At 47.7% G+C, this 16,295-nt stretch overlaps 1 protein-coding gene across 31 annotated transcripts in view; it reads right to left on the bottom strand.

Annotated features, from left to right (window-relative positions):
- Window positions 1-12,074, bottom strand: part of Ikzf1 (IKAROS family zinc finger 1) — a 96,117-nt gene extending 84,043 nt beyond the window's left edge. For 5 of the 31 annotated variants that reach the window (XM_076545970.1, XM_076545975.1, XM_076545988.1 and 2 more), the window contains exon 1: window positions 11,262-11,359. Coding sequence is in view for 8 of the 31 variants with exons in the window: in XM_076546001.1 (XP_076402116.1) it covers window positions 11,831-11,888 (58 nt within the window). In the remaining 23 variants the exon portion in view is untranslated. The other 26 variants (XM_076545969.1, XM_076545986.1, XM_076545985.1 and 23 more) reach the window with 19 other exon arrangements.
- Between the last annotated feature and the right edge of the window lie 4,221 nt (window positions 12,075-16,295).

Here is a 16,295-nt window from a genome sequence, read left to right as displayed (position 1 = left end):
TCTTTGGAGCAAGCAGTTCTGAAACTTGCACAAGGGGAAATAGATGCAGAGATAAGTGCAGGCCAGCGTGACAGAGGCTGCCCAAGGCTGGCCCTTTAGGACAGTGAGCAGTGAAGCTTCCCTTATAACCCACCATCCCTCCAGATCTCTTTGCATTTCCTGTCTTCTTCAGTTAACTCTCTTCCCATCTCTATTTCTGTGTCTCCCTCTCCCTTCCCTCTGTCCCTCTCCCTTCCTGTCTGTCTCTTTTTTGTTCTGATTGAACAGGGACAAACAGGTTTCGTTTCCTTGATTCAGACAGAAGGAGTCAATGCACCACTAGTGTGAGAGAAAAGGCATGGAAGACAGGAGAACGGGTGCCAGGTTTCAGCCTGCATAGGAAGGACCACAGTGCTCTGGAGACTAGGCGGGAAGCATGGACTCAGAGCTTCTGCAGCCCATGGGAGTCTCCCTGGGAAACCAGGAGCCTTTCCTCTTGCCACAGAGGCCACTGCCACCAGGCTGGAACCTGGCTGGCTCCCGGGAGAAGCATCCAACAGCCCTGGGCAATTGCTGCCTCCAGGTAAGCGGGCTGGCCAGGTGTTCCTTAGTGCTGGCCCATTTCTAACTTGCAAGGCCCAGAGGAGGGCTTACTAGCGCCCAGGAGCACAGGTGTCCCCAACGGGCGCTGGCAGATCTTCCTTCAGCAAGCAACTCTCCCCGTGGTGCCTGACGTCATAGCCAAGTGTCTTTTCCAGAATTTTCTCACACTGAGTGAGCCTAGATCTATTAAATCAAAATGGAAAACCAGATGCCAGTCAGAAACCACAAGTGTCTTTCTTTTCAGGTTAGTCAAGCAGTCTGGCTATCAGAGAACTGCTAAGCACATGGCATGCAAAGCCTCCTGCAGGGACGGTCAGTAGAAATCAGCCTGTCACTCGGCCTGAGCTATTCTTCCACAAGCTTTGAGAAATGTCTCCTGAAATTAAAAAAACACTGTACACTAACTGTTGTGTTTGTTTTCAAGGCAAATGCCCTCCCCGCTCCTGAAACTGCCTTGCTATCTCTCTGTGCAGTGATACGGCACCACAAAGATCCTTGAGGACCTGGTCTACAGCAGGAAATGGAAGAGCACAGGTTACCTTTTACGCAGCTCATTACAGGGGAGGCATTTGAGAGGTGAACTGTTAAGCTTCCTGAGACTGTGAGACCCTCCTTGCCTTGCCCAGCATTTTACTGGGCAGCCTGGCTCAGAGTCCAGCACAGAGCTAGCAAGCATCCAATGCCTATTTGTCAGGGAGACCTGCTTTATCATCTCCATTTCACAGAAGAGAAGACTGAGGCCGAGAGCAGAGTCACAAAGCATGAGTAGCCTGCCCAAGGCTACATCCAACTAACAGCAGAGCTGAGCTCTGAGGTCACTGATGACAATATCTACTTCCTGCTCTTCCTGCTCTAAGAACTCCGTAAACATAACGCAGTGGCAACATGATCCAAATGTCCGACAGACAACGCAAGGTGCCCCGTATGTTTGGCCACTATATAAACTTGCCCTTTGAAATAGCCTGAAACCAAGACAGCTTCTTCAGAACAGAACTTCTGCAGCACAATCTGGTTGTGCAGTTACACACATGTGCCCAGTGGTTTTCTTTCTTGCTGGTGAAGCTGCTCCAGGGATACTTGGGACTAGCTACTTAAATAACTCAGCAGTACTTGCTCTGAAGACAGTTAAGTAAATGTGTGTGTGTGTGTGTGTGTGTGTGTGTGTGTGTGTGTGTGTGTGTGTGTGTGACTGTGGGGGTGGGATGGGGTGGGTCTAAGACTATAACCTATCAAAAATGCCTAGGTCACAGACCTCTTTAATAAAACACATTATTTTGTGAGAGGCATGTTTTTTCATTTTCTGTTCACTGAAGGTTTTAATTTTTTGCAAATTTGTCGTATCACTGTGAATTATGCTGTGTTTTTCAAAAGGAATGCTCCAAAAGAAAGGCCAGCAATATGCAAATCTTTGTATCTAGTCAGAGACCTTCCAGGTTTGCGTAACGATTTTGACAAAGCAGGTTGGGAGAACATAAAAACTTCCGAGCACTCCTATTTCATCTCTGACTCTTTTCATCTTATCAAAAATTAGCTGCCAATCTACACATTTTTTTTTTTTTCGTGATTACTTCCCAGAGCTTTGCTGGTGCAAATAACAATGAAAAACAAGATTTAAACAGGAGCATAGGAATCCAATTTAGCGTTCACCACGCCCCTCCTCCCACAGCCAGCTCAGCTGCGGAAGGCTCCAGTAGCGTGTTCTGTGAACCTTCTTCTCCAGGGCACATCGCTCAGATGTGCAGCCCTGGATGCGCATTTTTCCCTCCGTGGGCAGAAACTGATATGCAAAAGGAGAAGGGTCGAAGGGAAATGAGGAAGTCCTTCACAGATACAGCATGGGGCGAAGGGGATGCCTTAGGCAGGGAAGTGCTTGCCAGGCAAGCATGGGGTCCCGGGTGTATTCCCAGAAACCCACAGAGAAAGCCTAGCGTGGCAACTGCGATTCCAGTGCTGGGAGGTGGGGGACAAAGGGTCTGGGAGGCCAGGTGGCCAAGCCATCGAGCCAGTCAGGGACAGACTCTGGCCTGGAAACATGGCGGGAGAGACTGAGAGAGAGAGTCTCCGTTTTGAGCTCTGGCCTTCACACACAGCTGTGTGTACACATATGAACATGTGCGCACACACACATACACCTCTGAGAGACAGGAGAGAGAGAGAGAGAGAGAGAGAGAGAGAGAGAGAGAGAGAGAGAGAGAGAGAGAGAGAATAGAAAATAAAAAACGCTTCCTAGTAAAAAGCCATGACCGAGCACCTGTTCTGTGACTTCCCACCATTTTCTATTACACGTGTAATCTCAGGACTTTCAAAGAGGCACACGAGTTTGAGAGTGTCTAGGCTACATATGAATCTATGAGTTTCAGGTTAGCCTGGGTAACGGTGAGGGTGAACCCCCAGGCTAGAGGAAGAAAGAGAAAAGGTGGTAGATCTTACACAAGAAAGACTACTTTAAAAATGTAGACAATGGAATTGGGGACAAGAGGTCCACAAATGTCCTGACGTGACAGTCAGTGTTCCCTTGGCTCTCCCCCGCTCAGGCAAGCCATGCTCACACGACAAGACTGGGTTTCCTGTCTCTCCGAAACATGGGCCACCTACTCACAGCAACGGAGGGGAGACATGCAGCCACAATTAAGATGCTTTTTGATTTGGACCATCAACACTGGCCCCTGCTTAAGTAGCTCCCTCAGATGTAAGCGGCTTCCCCCACTTCACCACTTAAGGGAAAAGAGAGTCAGTTTAGAAACATTTTCGTCTCCTCCTGTGGAAGACTGCTGTGCATGGCCAGGAGCAGTGTGAGAGAAGGGAAACGCAGCACCAACGAGATTTCTATCTTCAAAATACAGCAACGGCTTCCACAAGACTGATTCCGTACACAGATAATTCCCAAAGTGCTGATAGCTTGTAATTGCTATAAAGAGACAGCAGAGCCCTGTTCTCCCAAGTTCCTACTTGTTTATTTTGAAAGAGGTAAGTACAAACTTACAACATTTGTATTTTTTTATTTGGCAAGGGAATGTGGTGCTACAACAAATATAGTATTTCACCGTGACTACTGGCAGTGAAATTGTATAGATATGCAAGTAAATCCTATCCAATGGACACTTGACTATCCAACTTTAGACTGTGTCTGATGGAGGGAAACACTTGTATACCCCTAACATTAAGAAAGATGCACCTCTGATGCTGGTGTTTCTACAGCGCGACTCTACTTTGGTTAAAAGGGGCCTGGGTCAGTTTATTTGGCTTCATTTTATCTAGGCCTAAAAAAAGTCAAACCATGAAGATCTTCGTAGGAGTATCCCATTGTCCAGGAGTCCTTACATGTAGACTTACCAAACGTAACTGAAAAGGCACTCAGCCCTGGCTCATTCACTGATGATACTGTGATGTACTTCCTAGGTGCTAGCACACATTGCTTTTCATTTTACTTATCTCAACAAAATGGGACACTGTTCCTGTTTCAGGTCAGGACTATCACTGAACTCATTGTGACACACACATTCTCTTTCTCTTTGAAACACCAAAGTCCATTTTGGCATACCTCAGACATAATAAGGAATATCTAGTCTTTGCTCCAAAGAGGAGGACAAATTACTGATGTCCTGCTTGCTGTCACTCAATTAGGGTAGGCCACATGGATTCTGCGGCCATTTTCCCCAAAGTACTGGAATGGATGATAGTTTTACTGACAGCACCTGCAAAAACCACCAGCCATCATCTCTTAAAGTGAAGCAACTTTTTTCATAAAAATTATTAAAATATTAATAAATAATTCACTCTCATTTCAAAACTATGTCCACAGTATTGTAACTCAGATTCAAAAACTGAGTTCCCTCAATCACACCATGATCTTTTAAAGGCTTTGGTGGTTTGGAAAGTTACCTTGCTCATCCAGCTTCTGGTGGGGTAAGCAAGACACTTGTCGTGTTAGCAGAGGGAAAACCAGTTATTTGGTAACAACTATAGGCAACAAACTGAACAATGACAGAAAAAAAAAAAAACCCACCACTTGACTATCTGCACTGGCTTCCTAGCGAGATCTTAGGGAATGTCTACATTTTTTTTTTTTTAATTTCATTGTACGATATGTCTCAGTAGCAGTGTCCCCTGACCCAGACCAGGGAGCATCCTCAAGACATTCACACCAACACCACACACCAGGAACAAGATTGCGACCCATGTGTAATGTGCTCACCCAACCCAGGCTATGTGGATGGATTTTTTTTTCCCCCCGAGACAGAGTTTCTCTGCGTAGTTTTGGTGCCTGTCCTGGATCTCGTTCTGTAGACCAGGCTGGCCTTGAACTCACAGAGATCCACCTGCCTAGGCCTCCTGAGTGCTGGGATTAAAGGCGTGCGTCACCACTGCCCGGCTTGGATGGATTTTATAATCCTTCACCTTCAGCCTACAAGGTCCTCATGCAAACCCAGAAGGGTCATCAGCTGAACCCCATGGAACCATACAGCTTCCTCATTTGTATAGTTAGAAAAATCAGCGTGTCTATTTATAACCGGGCAGAAAAAGCCCTGGCCCTTTGGAGAGCCAAACATAGGGAAACTGAGTTTTAATGCCTGCTGGGACTGTTCTGCACCCTCCCAAGAGACAGGGACAATGAGTTTTCAATAGTTTGAGTCTTTTTCCGAAAAGTTCATTACTTTGAAAAAAATACCATACACCTTTAATAAAAGTGAACATCCTTCAAATTCAGTCAAACAAACATACAACCTCCTGGTGGAAAAGAGCTAGAACCTTCCAAACCATGGTTTAAAAAGTAAGTAACGAACAACCTCTGCTTTAAGGACCTGAGATAATTAGCAGCTGGTTTTCATTTGATGAAGTAAGATACACAGTTTTCCTGTTTTTACAACAGGTCTCTCTGAATATCGCTTTAATTTTCTACTCTACACAAAACTCAGCACAAACAAGGGAGAAAAGGTCACTTTTTTTTTTTTTCAGCCTAAAAGTGAGGCTGGCACTAGGGGGTCGATGGCTTTCTCTAGTTTCCATTAAGAGCCCTGGGGCACATTGCAGAGTGCCTCAGGTAAGCTTAGAAAAGGTCAGCTCCTCACACTCACATCTCTTAAAGTTGCTAAATTCAACACTGTCCCCATTAGGTTGAAGGAACTATCTTAGGGAATTCTATGTGGTCCAAATCTACCAGTGAAAAACGCGATACAACAGAAAATAATCAAAACCTGCTTAGTGGGTTTTCACTGAACGCCTAGCTTTGGCAAAAGTTTGCTCCAAACTGCACTGTTCATCTTCCAACAGTTTGAGCACAACAGAAAATGACATAAAGCGCAGAATCAGTGTCTAGCCTAAAAAGCACAACACACACACACACACACACACACACACACACACACACACACACATCTACTCGATACATATAAAGACTTTGAAGAACACTCTTCGGTAATTGATTGTTTCAATAGTTTAGTCAAAATATCACATACCACAGGGGGGAAAAAAAAAGAAAGAACGAGAAGGGGAAGAGAACGTGGGAAGGAAAGGAAAACAGACGACAGCTGGAGAGACAGTGCCGGGTTTCTCTTCAGACTCCGTAGTCCGTTACATCTAACTCTCCACCCATCATCTTAAACTTCTGTTTTGAAAATGGCGGCAAGTGTCAGGTTTGCTGCAGAGGTGAGCTGCTTTCCGAAGAAAAACGTATCACTGCACCCTCGACTGAGGAAATATGAAGAAAGCTCTTTTGCTCTAATTAGGGCCCATTTTTAGCAATTCATTAAGCCGCGGCCCCATGCCACAAGCCGTCAGGAGGTGGAGCACAGGGCTAACTTGAGAGCAGAACACACAGATGGAGCCTAATGATGCCTTCCATCACCCCGAGACAGAGAGCTGGGCAGGGGTGCCGGGGAGGGGCTCACCAAAAACCCCAGCGGGAGATGGAAAGAACACCGGCTAGTTCAAGCCAAGCAAGCACAAGGAGAAGCCAAACCATGTGACACTCACCAACAAGCTTGAGCCTCCCCAAGGCCAAGTAAGAGCTGCCTCTCTCTCCCACACAAATCCAGACTTGGTCTGAGTGCCCTCTGAGTAGCCACTTGGGAAGGACCCTGGTCCCTGGCTGGGCCTCAGATCCCTCTTCCTCTTCTTCCAAGGTCCCCCTGCTGCCTTCACACACCACTGGGGCTCAGAGAAAGGTGGAACCAGCTGCCAAGTATGCAAAGGAGGAGGGAAGCTGGTTTTCTCTCAGGGAAGCACACACAGGAAGGGACCTATGCTTCCTGTCCTAACCAAAATGAGTTCAGAAATCATTCGGATGTCTGATTTGTCAGCCATAGGGTGGAAAGGGGGTGTTCTTTTAGTCAACAGGAATTGTGACTTCCCCCAGCAAGACATGGCCACAGGAGAAAAGCAGCCGGGACAGGGTTGCAAAAGAAGATCAATGGCCTACATGCCTGAGACTTGGACTTTCCGACATTTTTTTTTTTTTTAAACAGTTGATCACCATTGGCTGAAGACACACTGGCATCCACTTATTTACCACAGCCAAATATGAAAATGGGAAAATGCCAATGAAAATAATTTGCCAGTTGTCTTTAGATTGTGCCTCAGCCACCTGTGTCCCTTGGGGACTCTCATGAAGCATCAGTAGGCTAGCCCCAAACCAGGGCAAACATCCATTTCTTCCCTTAGAAAGTATTGGCAAATTGTGTTTTGCTGGCTGGTATAGTGCACTTATAACATGTAGTACTGCATGCAAACATGCTTACACATGTCTTAAGAATAACTGTTATATTATCATCCAGCAGCTAAAGGCTGTATCAGAGAGATGGCACCGAGATTCTAAGAACAGGAACATATATTCCAGCAGTGGGACAAAGTAACTTGAGGGATGAAGCCATGTTTTGCACTGAAAGGGATGTGAAGAAGCAGTGGGTTATATTGAAGAACACCAGCGTGAGCATCGGATTAGCACCACAGTGGAATAGTTTTGTTACTGTTAGTATGGTTTTATTTAGACCCAAGATTCTAACAAAACCCCACTTCCCCAAAGCTCCTCATCTGCGTTGTGTGTGTGTGTGTGTGTGTGTGTGTGTGTGTGTGTGTATGTTTAATGCTAATTCTTTGACACTCAACGACTCGAAAACCTCTAAAAAAATGCATGTGCCATTTTTGAGCAGAAACCAGGATCTCTTTCAAGATGTGAAATGGATTTCTGTTTCTCTCCCTGTATTCCCAGGGGGGATCACTTGTTGCATTTACATTTCATGTGTTTTCCTGTAAAATGCAATGCTCACACAGTGAACCTATGAAACGAAGCAGCCTGAGAGAGCTGCAAAAGAGAACAGTCTTGTTCCTACGTTTCTAGTCAGAGCACCAGCTTCGGCTAAAAGGAGGAACCACAGTATTCCTAAATATTTGCCCGTCTTAAAAACCAGCATGGGAAGCTGACTGTTCCCAAGGAACCCAGGGGCTCCTGGTTTGCCTCCTGAGGCTGAATCCACTTCCATTGCTCTCCTTAGAACACAGCACATACCACCAATTTTATAGAGAGATTGTTTTGAAATGTCAAATATTAGAGAGGACAGACCGCTACTCACACTAGTCTTGACGAATCTTAACTAACCGCAGCAGCAGTCCAAGAATGTGCAAAATTTGGCAACCACTCAAAATTACCTAATATTATAAAACTAACATTATCCATTTGCCATTACAAAGAAACCATTTTTGTTTTATATTAAAAAAGTAAAAAATAAATACGATGAAAGGAAATTTACCTCTCATGTCAGGCGTGTGTAAGTGTTATAACTTCTTTCATTGACACTCTCAAGCCTGTCTCACTCCACACAGTGTGTGTGATGTGTGCATGTGCAGGCAGGTGTCCATATGTACACGTGTAACTTATTTCCTGTATATATTAATATAAGCAATCCTGGTATGCCACACACGTACGCACACTCGCACGTGCGCGCCCCGCACGCGTGTGCACACGCACACGATCCACCTCGGATTTCAGAAGTTCTGACATTTTCATGAACAATGTGATGTTACCTTAACTCAATACGAAACACACAAATTCGAAAAAAAGGGAAAAACTTCCTCGAACCAAAGAAACATTATCCTTACATTCAGCATCTAGTGAAGTAGAAAACTAGAGGGGCCTGTGGCTCTCCTGGGCTTTAGAGCTTTTTTTGGTCAATAAATTCACTGTGATCTTCATTTTTCAGCAATGGAAAGGCTGCAAGAAAACCACCATTTGCTTTCTCTTTAGGACACAGCACACAAACTTCTCAAGAGAGTCAAACAACCCACTCCCACACTTTTATTAGCAACCAGTGTCTGCATGGGAGGCTATTATTGTTACGGTGCTCCTAAATTTGGGGGGGGGGGGTGGATACTTGGAGTTTGGCCCAATTCATTGGTTAAAACACCAATAAATTAAACAAACAAGTTCTCTGGACTTTCTTAACTCTGGGTTTCAATTATCACCATTAACAAAAAAAAAAAAAAAAACCCAAAGCTATTAGACTTAAGACATTTTGGCCATCATCAGCTCTGGTGGATTGTAAGTCCGGGAAGCACATTTTTTTTCTCCGATAAAGAGGAACAAGCATGTATGTTTGTGGGGAAATATATGAAATTACACATGTTTTTATAAAAACTAATTGTATAGTCTGTAAAATACTCCACTGTCGTTTATATGGATGTCCCCACTTTACATCCTCAACATGTTCTGTGTATTACAGGGTGTCGATCCAATGTAAGCAGATGAATCTTTTGTCATGGATATTTGTCCCCGTTTAAATTTTGAGTCACATCCCAAATAATCTGATTTGTCCCTGAAACCATTTTGACACATGCTACCATAATATGAATGATGTTTAAATTTTTACTTTAAAAATCTCATAGAAAAAATTTGAATGAATTCAATTAATCTCCTAGAACAAACATCGTCAAACAAAGAATCTAACGCAGGCAGGCTCTGGGATTTTCTTACAGATTTCATCCCCCTCTGCATTCATAACCAAAAGGAACCCATCGTTAAAAGCATTTCAATGTCTATGAAAAATATTATAAATTTTATGCATTTCTAACGTTTTAAATTTTCTTCTACAGGTAGGTTGGACCAGTAAAGAGCTATTTCCCTAACACCACTTTGGTTCCGGAAGTTTCAAACAAGGCAGCTCAAAGATGGGAATACGTTGTCTGCAGCAGGGAGAGAAATTACCCGTGGGTAACTTGAGCAAACCGCACGTTAAAATTCACTCTGTGTGGGCTCCAGCCCAAGAGAAAATGGAAACTGTTTCTGGCTCAGACCTTTTGAATTGGTACCTCTTTGGGTCACGGGATGACATATCCTGAGTTTCCAAATTAGAAGGAAATCAAAGGCTCATAACCTTGGGAATCACTAGTGATGCTTGGCAATTTAAAAAAAAAAAACACACTTCAAATAAATTGCAAGCGTCCTGAAGCCTATTTGATAACAGGGTCTCCCTTTGATAGTTGCATGACCTGGGGATCACACACTGCGATGAGCAAAGTACGTTTTCAATACCCAGATCATTTGTTTTGCACAAAGCAAACTCAGACTGGATCTTACCAGTAGAGCAAATAGTTCTCGCACCAAAAATAAGGAAAGTCTTTACTCACGACGTTGGAAATGCTTGTTTCTGTGATCTCGCTAGATCTGTCCACATAAGCCTAAACATGAGCAGGGCATGCTCTTCGTGGGACTCCAGGCTACTACTCAGAAGTGCCTCAGGCTGGCCTGATCTCTCACCTGCTTGCCCCAGCCTAGAAAGGCGGAGGAAGGCTTTAGTTAAAGCTCTCAGTCCTCAGAAAGGAAGAGATAGGCATGAGCGACACCGACACTATGGATTTCGAATGACTTTCCTTTCTTTTCTACTTCTAATTTTTTTTAAAAAATCCACCAGTTACCCCAAGTTTTCCTACTGAAATTCAATTTGAAAACACTCACGTGGATTTGTGCGCCGCGCTTTGAGGGGCCAACACTGATCCTGGGGCGCGAAGAGCAGCCGGGGATCTGGGGCTCCTGCACCCCGCGGGACCTACTGGGTCTCCGCCTGCCACGGCCGAGTGTCCCGGGATGGGCTGCACTGCGCCGGGCTGCCGCTGTCGCCGGCCGGGGCGCGGCCGCGCAAGCACTTGTTAGAGTGCCCTCCTAAGTTGGCCGCGGAGCAATTCCCAGCTTTCTTTCACAATGACTTCCTCAAGTTGCTCACTCGCATTGTTCCCCATTTCTCGCCACACTCCCCGCCCCCCGCGGCTCCGACCGGGCTTGGAGCCCCGGGCAGCCCGGCCGTCCCGCGCTACAGCGCCGCCCGCGGGCAGCGCACCTGGCCGGGGCTCACCGCGCCGCCACCTGCGGCCGCCCGGAGCGCGCGCCCCTCGTCCCGCACGGTGGAAACTTTGGGGTGGCACACGCGACCCGCCTCCCGCTCTGCTTGTCCCGTAGCCCACCCGGCCCCGCGCGTACACCTCGCGGCTTCGTGACACCGGCGGGGACGAGGAGCCGGGCAGATAGAGAGAGAGAGAAAGAGAGGCGCCGTCCCGTCACCGCGCCCGCCGCCGGGTCCCGCAGCAGATCGCAACTCCGCGACCCGCCGGGCCGCGCGCACAAAGTTTGCAGCCGCGCGGGGTTCGGGCCCGGCCGCCGAGGGTCGCCGGGCCGCGGCGGGCACCGGCCGTACCTGCTGGCGCCGCCGGCGGCTGCAGCCCGCTCGCCCGCGCCGGGCCCGCTCGGCGCGCCGCCGCCACCCCCGCGCGCAGCGCGCCCGGGCCCTCCCCTCGCCGCCAAGCTTCCTCATTCCAGCGCAGCATCGCGCCGCTGCCCCGCGCGGGATGCCGCGGCCGGAGCTTTGCCCGCGGGTTAGCCCGGCTCAGGCGCGCCACTGCGGGACCCGCGCTCAACCCGCAGAGGTGCGGCACGTGCGGTCCCGCGGGGAGGGGGAGGGGCCTCGCGGCCGCAGCGCCACGCGCGGGACAGCCGGGCAGTCGCGACACAGGCGCGCTCGCCCAGTCGAGGGACTCGAGGGACACGGGACACTGTAAAGCACTTTTTTTTTTTCCCTTCCTGGTGTCTAGGAGCACCCGCTGCCTGTGCAGAGAGAGCCAAGTTCCTGGAACTGGGACCCCTGGGCTCCCACGTTCGGGCCCAGACCCCAAAGTACTAATGCCCACCCTAGGGGGTGGGAAAAAGTTGATCCTGTGCGAGTGAGGGGAAGGTGCAGTTCATTTTCCCAGACAACCAATGGAATACCTCTCGCGTCTCTTCCCTCCCACCTGCTCACAGCAGAAGTTAGGATGGCGCCTTCCATCCTGGCCTGCGTGCACGCGCCAGCGGGCAGAGGTTGGAGCGAGATTATCCTGCACCGCGCTCCACGGCAGGCGGGCGCCTCAGACCTCTTCCTGGCGTGTCAGGCACGGAGTGCCTGCGTATGAACAGGACTGCAGCCTCCGACACACACGGCACCCTTCACACTCGCTACAAAGAGCCCATCTTCGTTCTGATTAGCTGGGCCACACCCGAAGGGGGCCAGGCAATCCTTAACCCTGAGCACAGAGGGAGGAACTTGAATTCCATAGACGCAGCAGTGTCCCTGCTGGGGGTCCTTGCCTCACCACGTTTCAAAGCCACTTAGTAAAGCACAAAATAAAACTCCGGAGCATCCTTGGGAGCTACAGTGGCTGGGAGGAAGACTGTGGGCCTCCTCGAAGGGGTAAGACACAGGCTTCCCAAGTGGCAAGAGGAGTGAGCCACAGGGACAGGCAGAAAATGTGACTTCAGGGCAGTTGAGTGTGGCTGGGGACACAGCTGTCCAGGACGATTGTGGTCTGGCTGAGAAGGCTGCCGTGGCAGGACTCATGCTCCTCAATGACAGGCTTTGCCTCTGCTATCCTTGTGAGGAGTCCTTTCCACCCACCATGAGCCCAATCAACGTACGCACCAAGTTTTCTTGGGCCACTTAGACAACATCTACTAGCCAGTTTGTTCCCACAGATGATCCATTGTGCAGAGATCCTGAGCCAGTCAACTATTTGGTAGAAGCCCCGGGGAGGCCAAACTTGTAAACTGCTGTTGGGTCCTATTGCTAGCTCCCTGATTTTCCTGTGTGATCTTTTGTGAGTGTTCCAAGCTATGGCTGTCTTCCTTACGCCTAGGAGCGTGTCGACTCTGGAGGAATCCTGTCAGGATTCTCTGGAGATTATTACCATGAAGTGTAAGGTGCAAGGGGAAGTTAGGTGGTTGATCAGGAGTGGGTCTTGGACATCTCTAGTTCTTAGATGCTCAGGCTCTCTTAGACTTCAGGTATGTCTCTTTCAATGTGTGCCTGGTCCTTGGGAATGGACTCAGACACAGTGGTCCTGGCAAAGTGTCTTCTCCTAACTACAAGTTCAGACACCCTGGGCTTTACAATATTATCTTATGGCCTTCCGTCCTCTAAGCCAGTTTCCCTGTTATAACTTGGGGGTAATGATAAAATCTTCCCCAAGGGAGTCATTTGAGAGTTAAGAAGGATCTATATGGAAGACTCGGCTGTAATGCCCGAGGAGCAGATGTATCAGTGACTGTTATTTATTATTCAGCCCATTAACCACCAATTCCCTCTGTGGTGGTGTGTGTGGGGGGGCATACTACCGAGTCAGGTTCTAACATCTACTTCCTGTTCACCCCTCCCCCCACAAGCAGGTAGGTGGAGCTGAAGTAACTGGTTGTAACTTGGGGTCTCTGGACTGACACGAAGAGACCAGAGGTCACTTAAAACACTGACGCCTTTAGAAACAAAACAAAACAAAAACCCAAGATACTTTTATGCCTGTCATTTTATTTATGAATTAATAACGTGCATTGCCATTTTCAAAATGTTAGAGAATTAGCACTTAATGTGTTCAGGAAAAATCTCTGAGTTACCGGTTCTTCAGTTTGAGAGGGTTTCGTCGAGAGAATGAACACCTCCCATGGAGTCAACCTGAGGCTCCTTGTTCCCAGCTTAGGACTGTGAGGACTCCGCTGGGGACTTTGTCACAGGGGCTGGAAGACACTTTACGGGAAAGTGAATTCTACAGAGTGGAAGGGTGCCTGGGTACTGTGAGTCAGCTAACAAGTTGTCAGTTTTCAGAAGTCACCTGAGCTCCCCAACTTCAGGCTCTCTTCGGCAGTGGACCCCTTCCGTCTGCGGGGGTGTTGATGCTTAGGTGAGACTAGATGAAACAGGACAAGCTCTTCTTTTAAAAATTGTCCTCCTTCCCCTCCCCTCCCCTCCCCTCCCCTCCCCTCCCCTCCCCTCCCCTCCCCTCCCCTCCCCTCTCCCCTCCCTCCCTCCCTCCCTCCTTCCCTCCTTCCTTCTTTCCTCCCTCCCTCCCTCCCTCCCTCCCTCCCTCCCTCCCTCCCTCCCTCCCTCCCTCATTCCTTCCTTCCTTCCTTCGAGACAGGGTCACATGTATCCCAGGTTGGCCTCAAACTCACTATGTAACAGAAGAAGACACTGAACTCCTGATCCTCCTGCCTCGACCTCCCTCCCAAGTGCTAGGATCACAGTCATGTGCTGCCATGTCCTCTATGCCACTGTCAATACAAGTATAGTTTTCTTCAGTTTTAAAGAATCTGCTGAACAATCATCTAACAGATGTTCCTTTTCTTCCAGTCATCGGGAAACAACAAACACATTTTTCAAGTGATGGGAAAAATTTTCTAGTTTATCATTTTTCTATAAAGTTAACTCAAGAGAGCTTTGCTAATTCCATCTGATAAGGAACAAGTGAGCCTGGAACTGTATGAAACTATTATAGCAACGACCAATCCTCCAGTTTCTTTTTCCCAGTTTTCATGACTTCCAGCTTCTGCTTCTGTTTCTTTGGACACCAGTGGTGGCTGCTGGGGTGGATGACGTCCAGTTCCCATACTGGTTTCCTTCCTTTTACTCAGACCACAGGCTTCCACCTCCTGCCGAAGTGAAGGAACAGAGGACTAAGGGACAGGTGAGGGTCCCTTTGGCTGTGGCTGGCTGGCAAGCCTCCTCAGGAACTCCAGAAGCCCCTCTGTGAGCTCCCTTGGCAACCAGGACTCATTCACACCCACATCTCATCAAGCCTGTGCCACAGCTCACAATCACCTTCCATTTCTTTTGGATTTGTAAGATTTGGTCCTCAGATGTTAAAAAATAATTTATTTTTAAAATCAGTATTATTTTCTTAGATTGAAAATTAAAGCCAGAAGCAGTGGTTTGGAGACAAGATTTTATAAATAGCTTTCTGATGAAAGAAAAATCTGAAAAATGTTTTGAGTGGGTACAGATAAATAGATATTCCTCATATATATCTGAGAAAAGCCAGAAGGAAGATACCAGGCTTGTGGCAAACTCTGTTGACTTTGCTAGACAAGGAAGGTTTGGAATACTATTTTTGAAAATATAAATACGCAGGCAATATGTAACACTTTATGTGTTCAGAAAGTACTTATTTATGATTTCAGGTGCTGTTTGGTACACCAAGCATCATAATAAAGCAGAAGATATGGTCTTGTTCCCTACAGGGCTCAAAATCTAGTGCAGCCGAAGGACAATGAGATCATTTTATTTCAGCCCCAAATGGGTGCTGATAAAAATCCTCTTAGGACACAAAGGGTGGAACTCGGTGGTTACTAGAGCCACGGGACCTTCATGGACTCATGAGGGGAGGAGAGGGGGAGAGGACACAGAGCAACAGGAGATGCTTTCTCCTCCACAGCTAGGTAGGGTCCCTTAAAAAGTCTCCTCTCAAAAAACAAAAACAAAAACAAACAACACCTCCCCAAATATCGACGGTAGCTTGTGATACCTTCCCTGAAGCTGACTCAGCTCTCTGATGGGTGTTCCCAGGCCTGACGCCCATAGCAGAAGCCGCACACTGTCCCAATTTTACATAACATTGAAGGTCAAAGAGGGTGGCTCCTCTGTTGTTGAGAAAAGGCAAAGACTGGCAGTTGAATGGCAGAAGCCTGAGCCAAAGTGTTGGGCTTCTCTATGCCTCAGTTGCATTTTTGTAAAATGGGAAACATAGTCATCATGGTAACAATAGCAATAACAACCGTGCTCAGAAATGTTTGGGCATCTAGATGAGTCGACACGTCATAGGTTTCTTACAGTGGCTTCTAAGCACGAATACGTGTCTAATATTTTGTGGAATTTAGTTTCCAAGTGGTTGAGTTGCGATGCAAATCTTGTCTATTTTCTCAACCATCAGGCCATCTTCTTTTTCCAGTCACCTTTCAATCCAGGAGGCCCCTTCCTCGGGTTCCTTCCTGATTGCTCATCCCTGTGCAAAGTTTCTGTCTCCAGCTGCCTCTTCCTCTGTGGCCCTCACACTTCCCCCTTTGGAGAAGCCTCTGGAGGTTCTTAAGATGTCACTCGAGCGGACAGAAGGTAAAGAAAGGAGCAGACTGTCTGGAAGATGTTCCCAGGTTCTCCCTTGGGACTAGCCTAGACTAAGCTGCAAGCATACCATTTTTTCCTCCCTCCCTCCCTCCCTCCCTCCCTCCCTCCCTCCCTCCCTCCCTCCCTCCCTCCCTCCCTCCCTCCCTCCCTCCCTCCCTCCTATTTTTATTTCCTGAGCAGAGCTAGAAAAATCTGTTGTGGGTGCCAAGTGTAGTTTGTCTGAGAGGCTACTTATTTCTTGCTGTATTTTAAAGTCCACTCACCCCAATTTTATACAAGCTTTTCAGATTATTTCAGTGAGTGAAGTATCTC

Source organism: Peromyscus maniculatus, chromosome 10 (assembly GCF_049852395.1).
Source record: "Peromyscus maniculatus bairdii isolate BWxNUB_F1_BW_parent chromosome 10, HU_Pman_BW_mat_3.1, whole genome shotgun sequence".
Taxonomy (NCBI): Eukaryota; Metazoa; Chordata; class Mammalia; order Rodentia; family Cricetidae; genus Peromyscus; species Peromyscus maniculatus.
The sequence above is the reverse complement of the archived record's forward strand: the minus strand, read 5'-3'. Positions and strand labels throughout refer to the sequence as shown.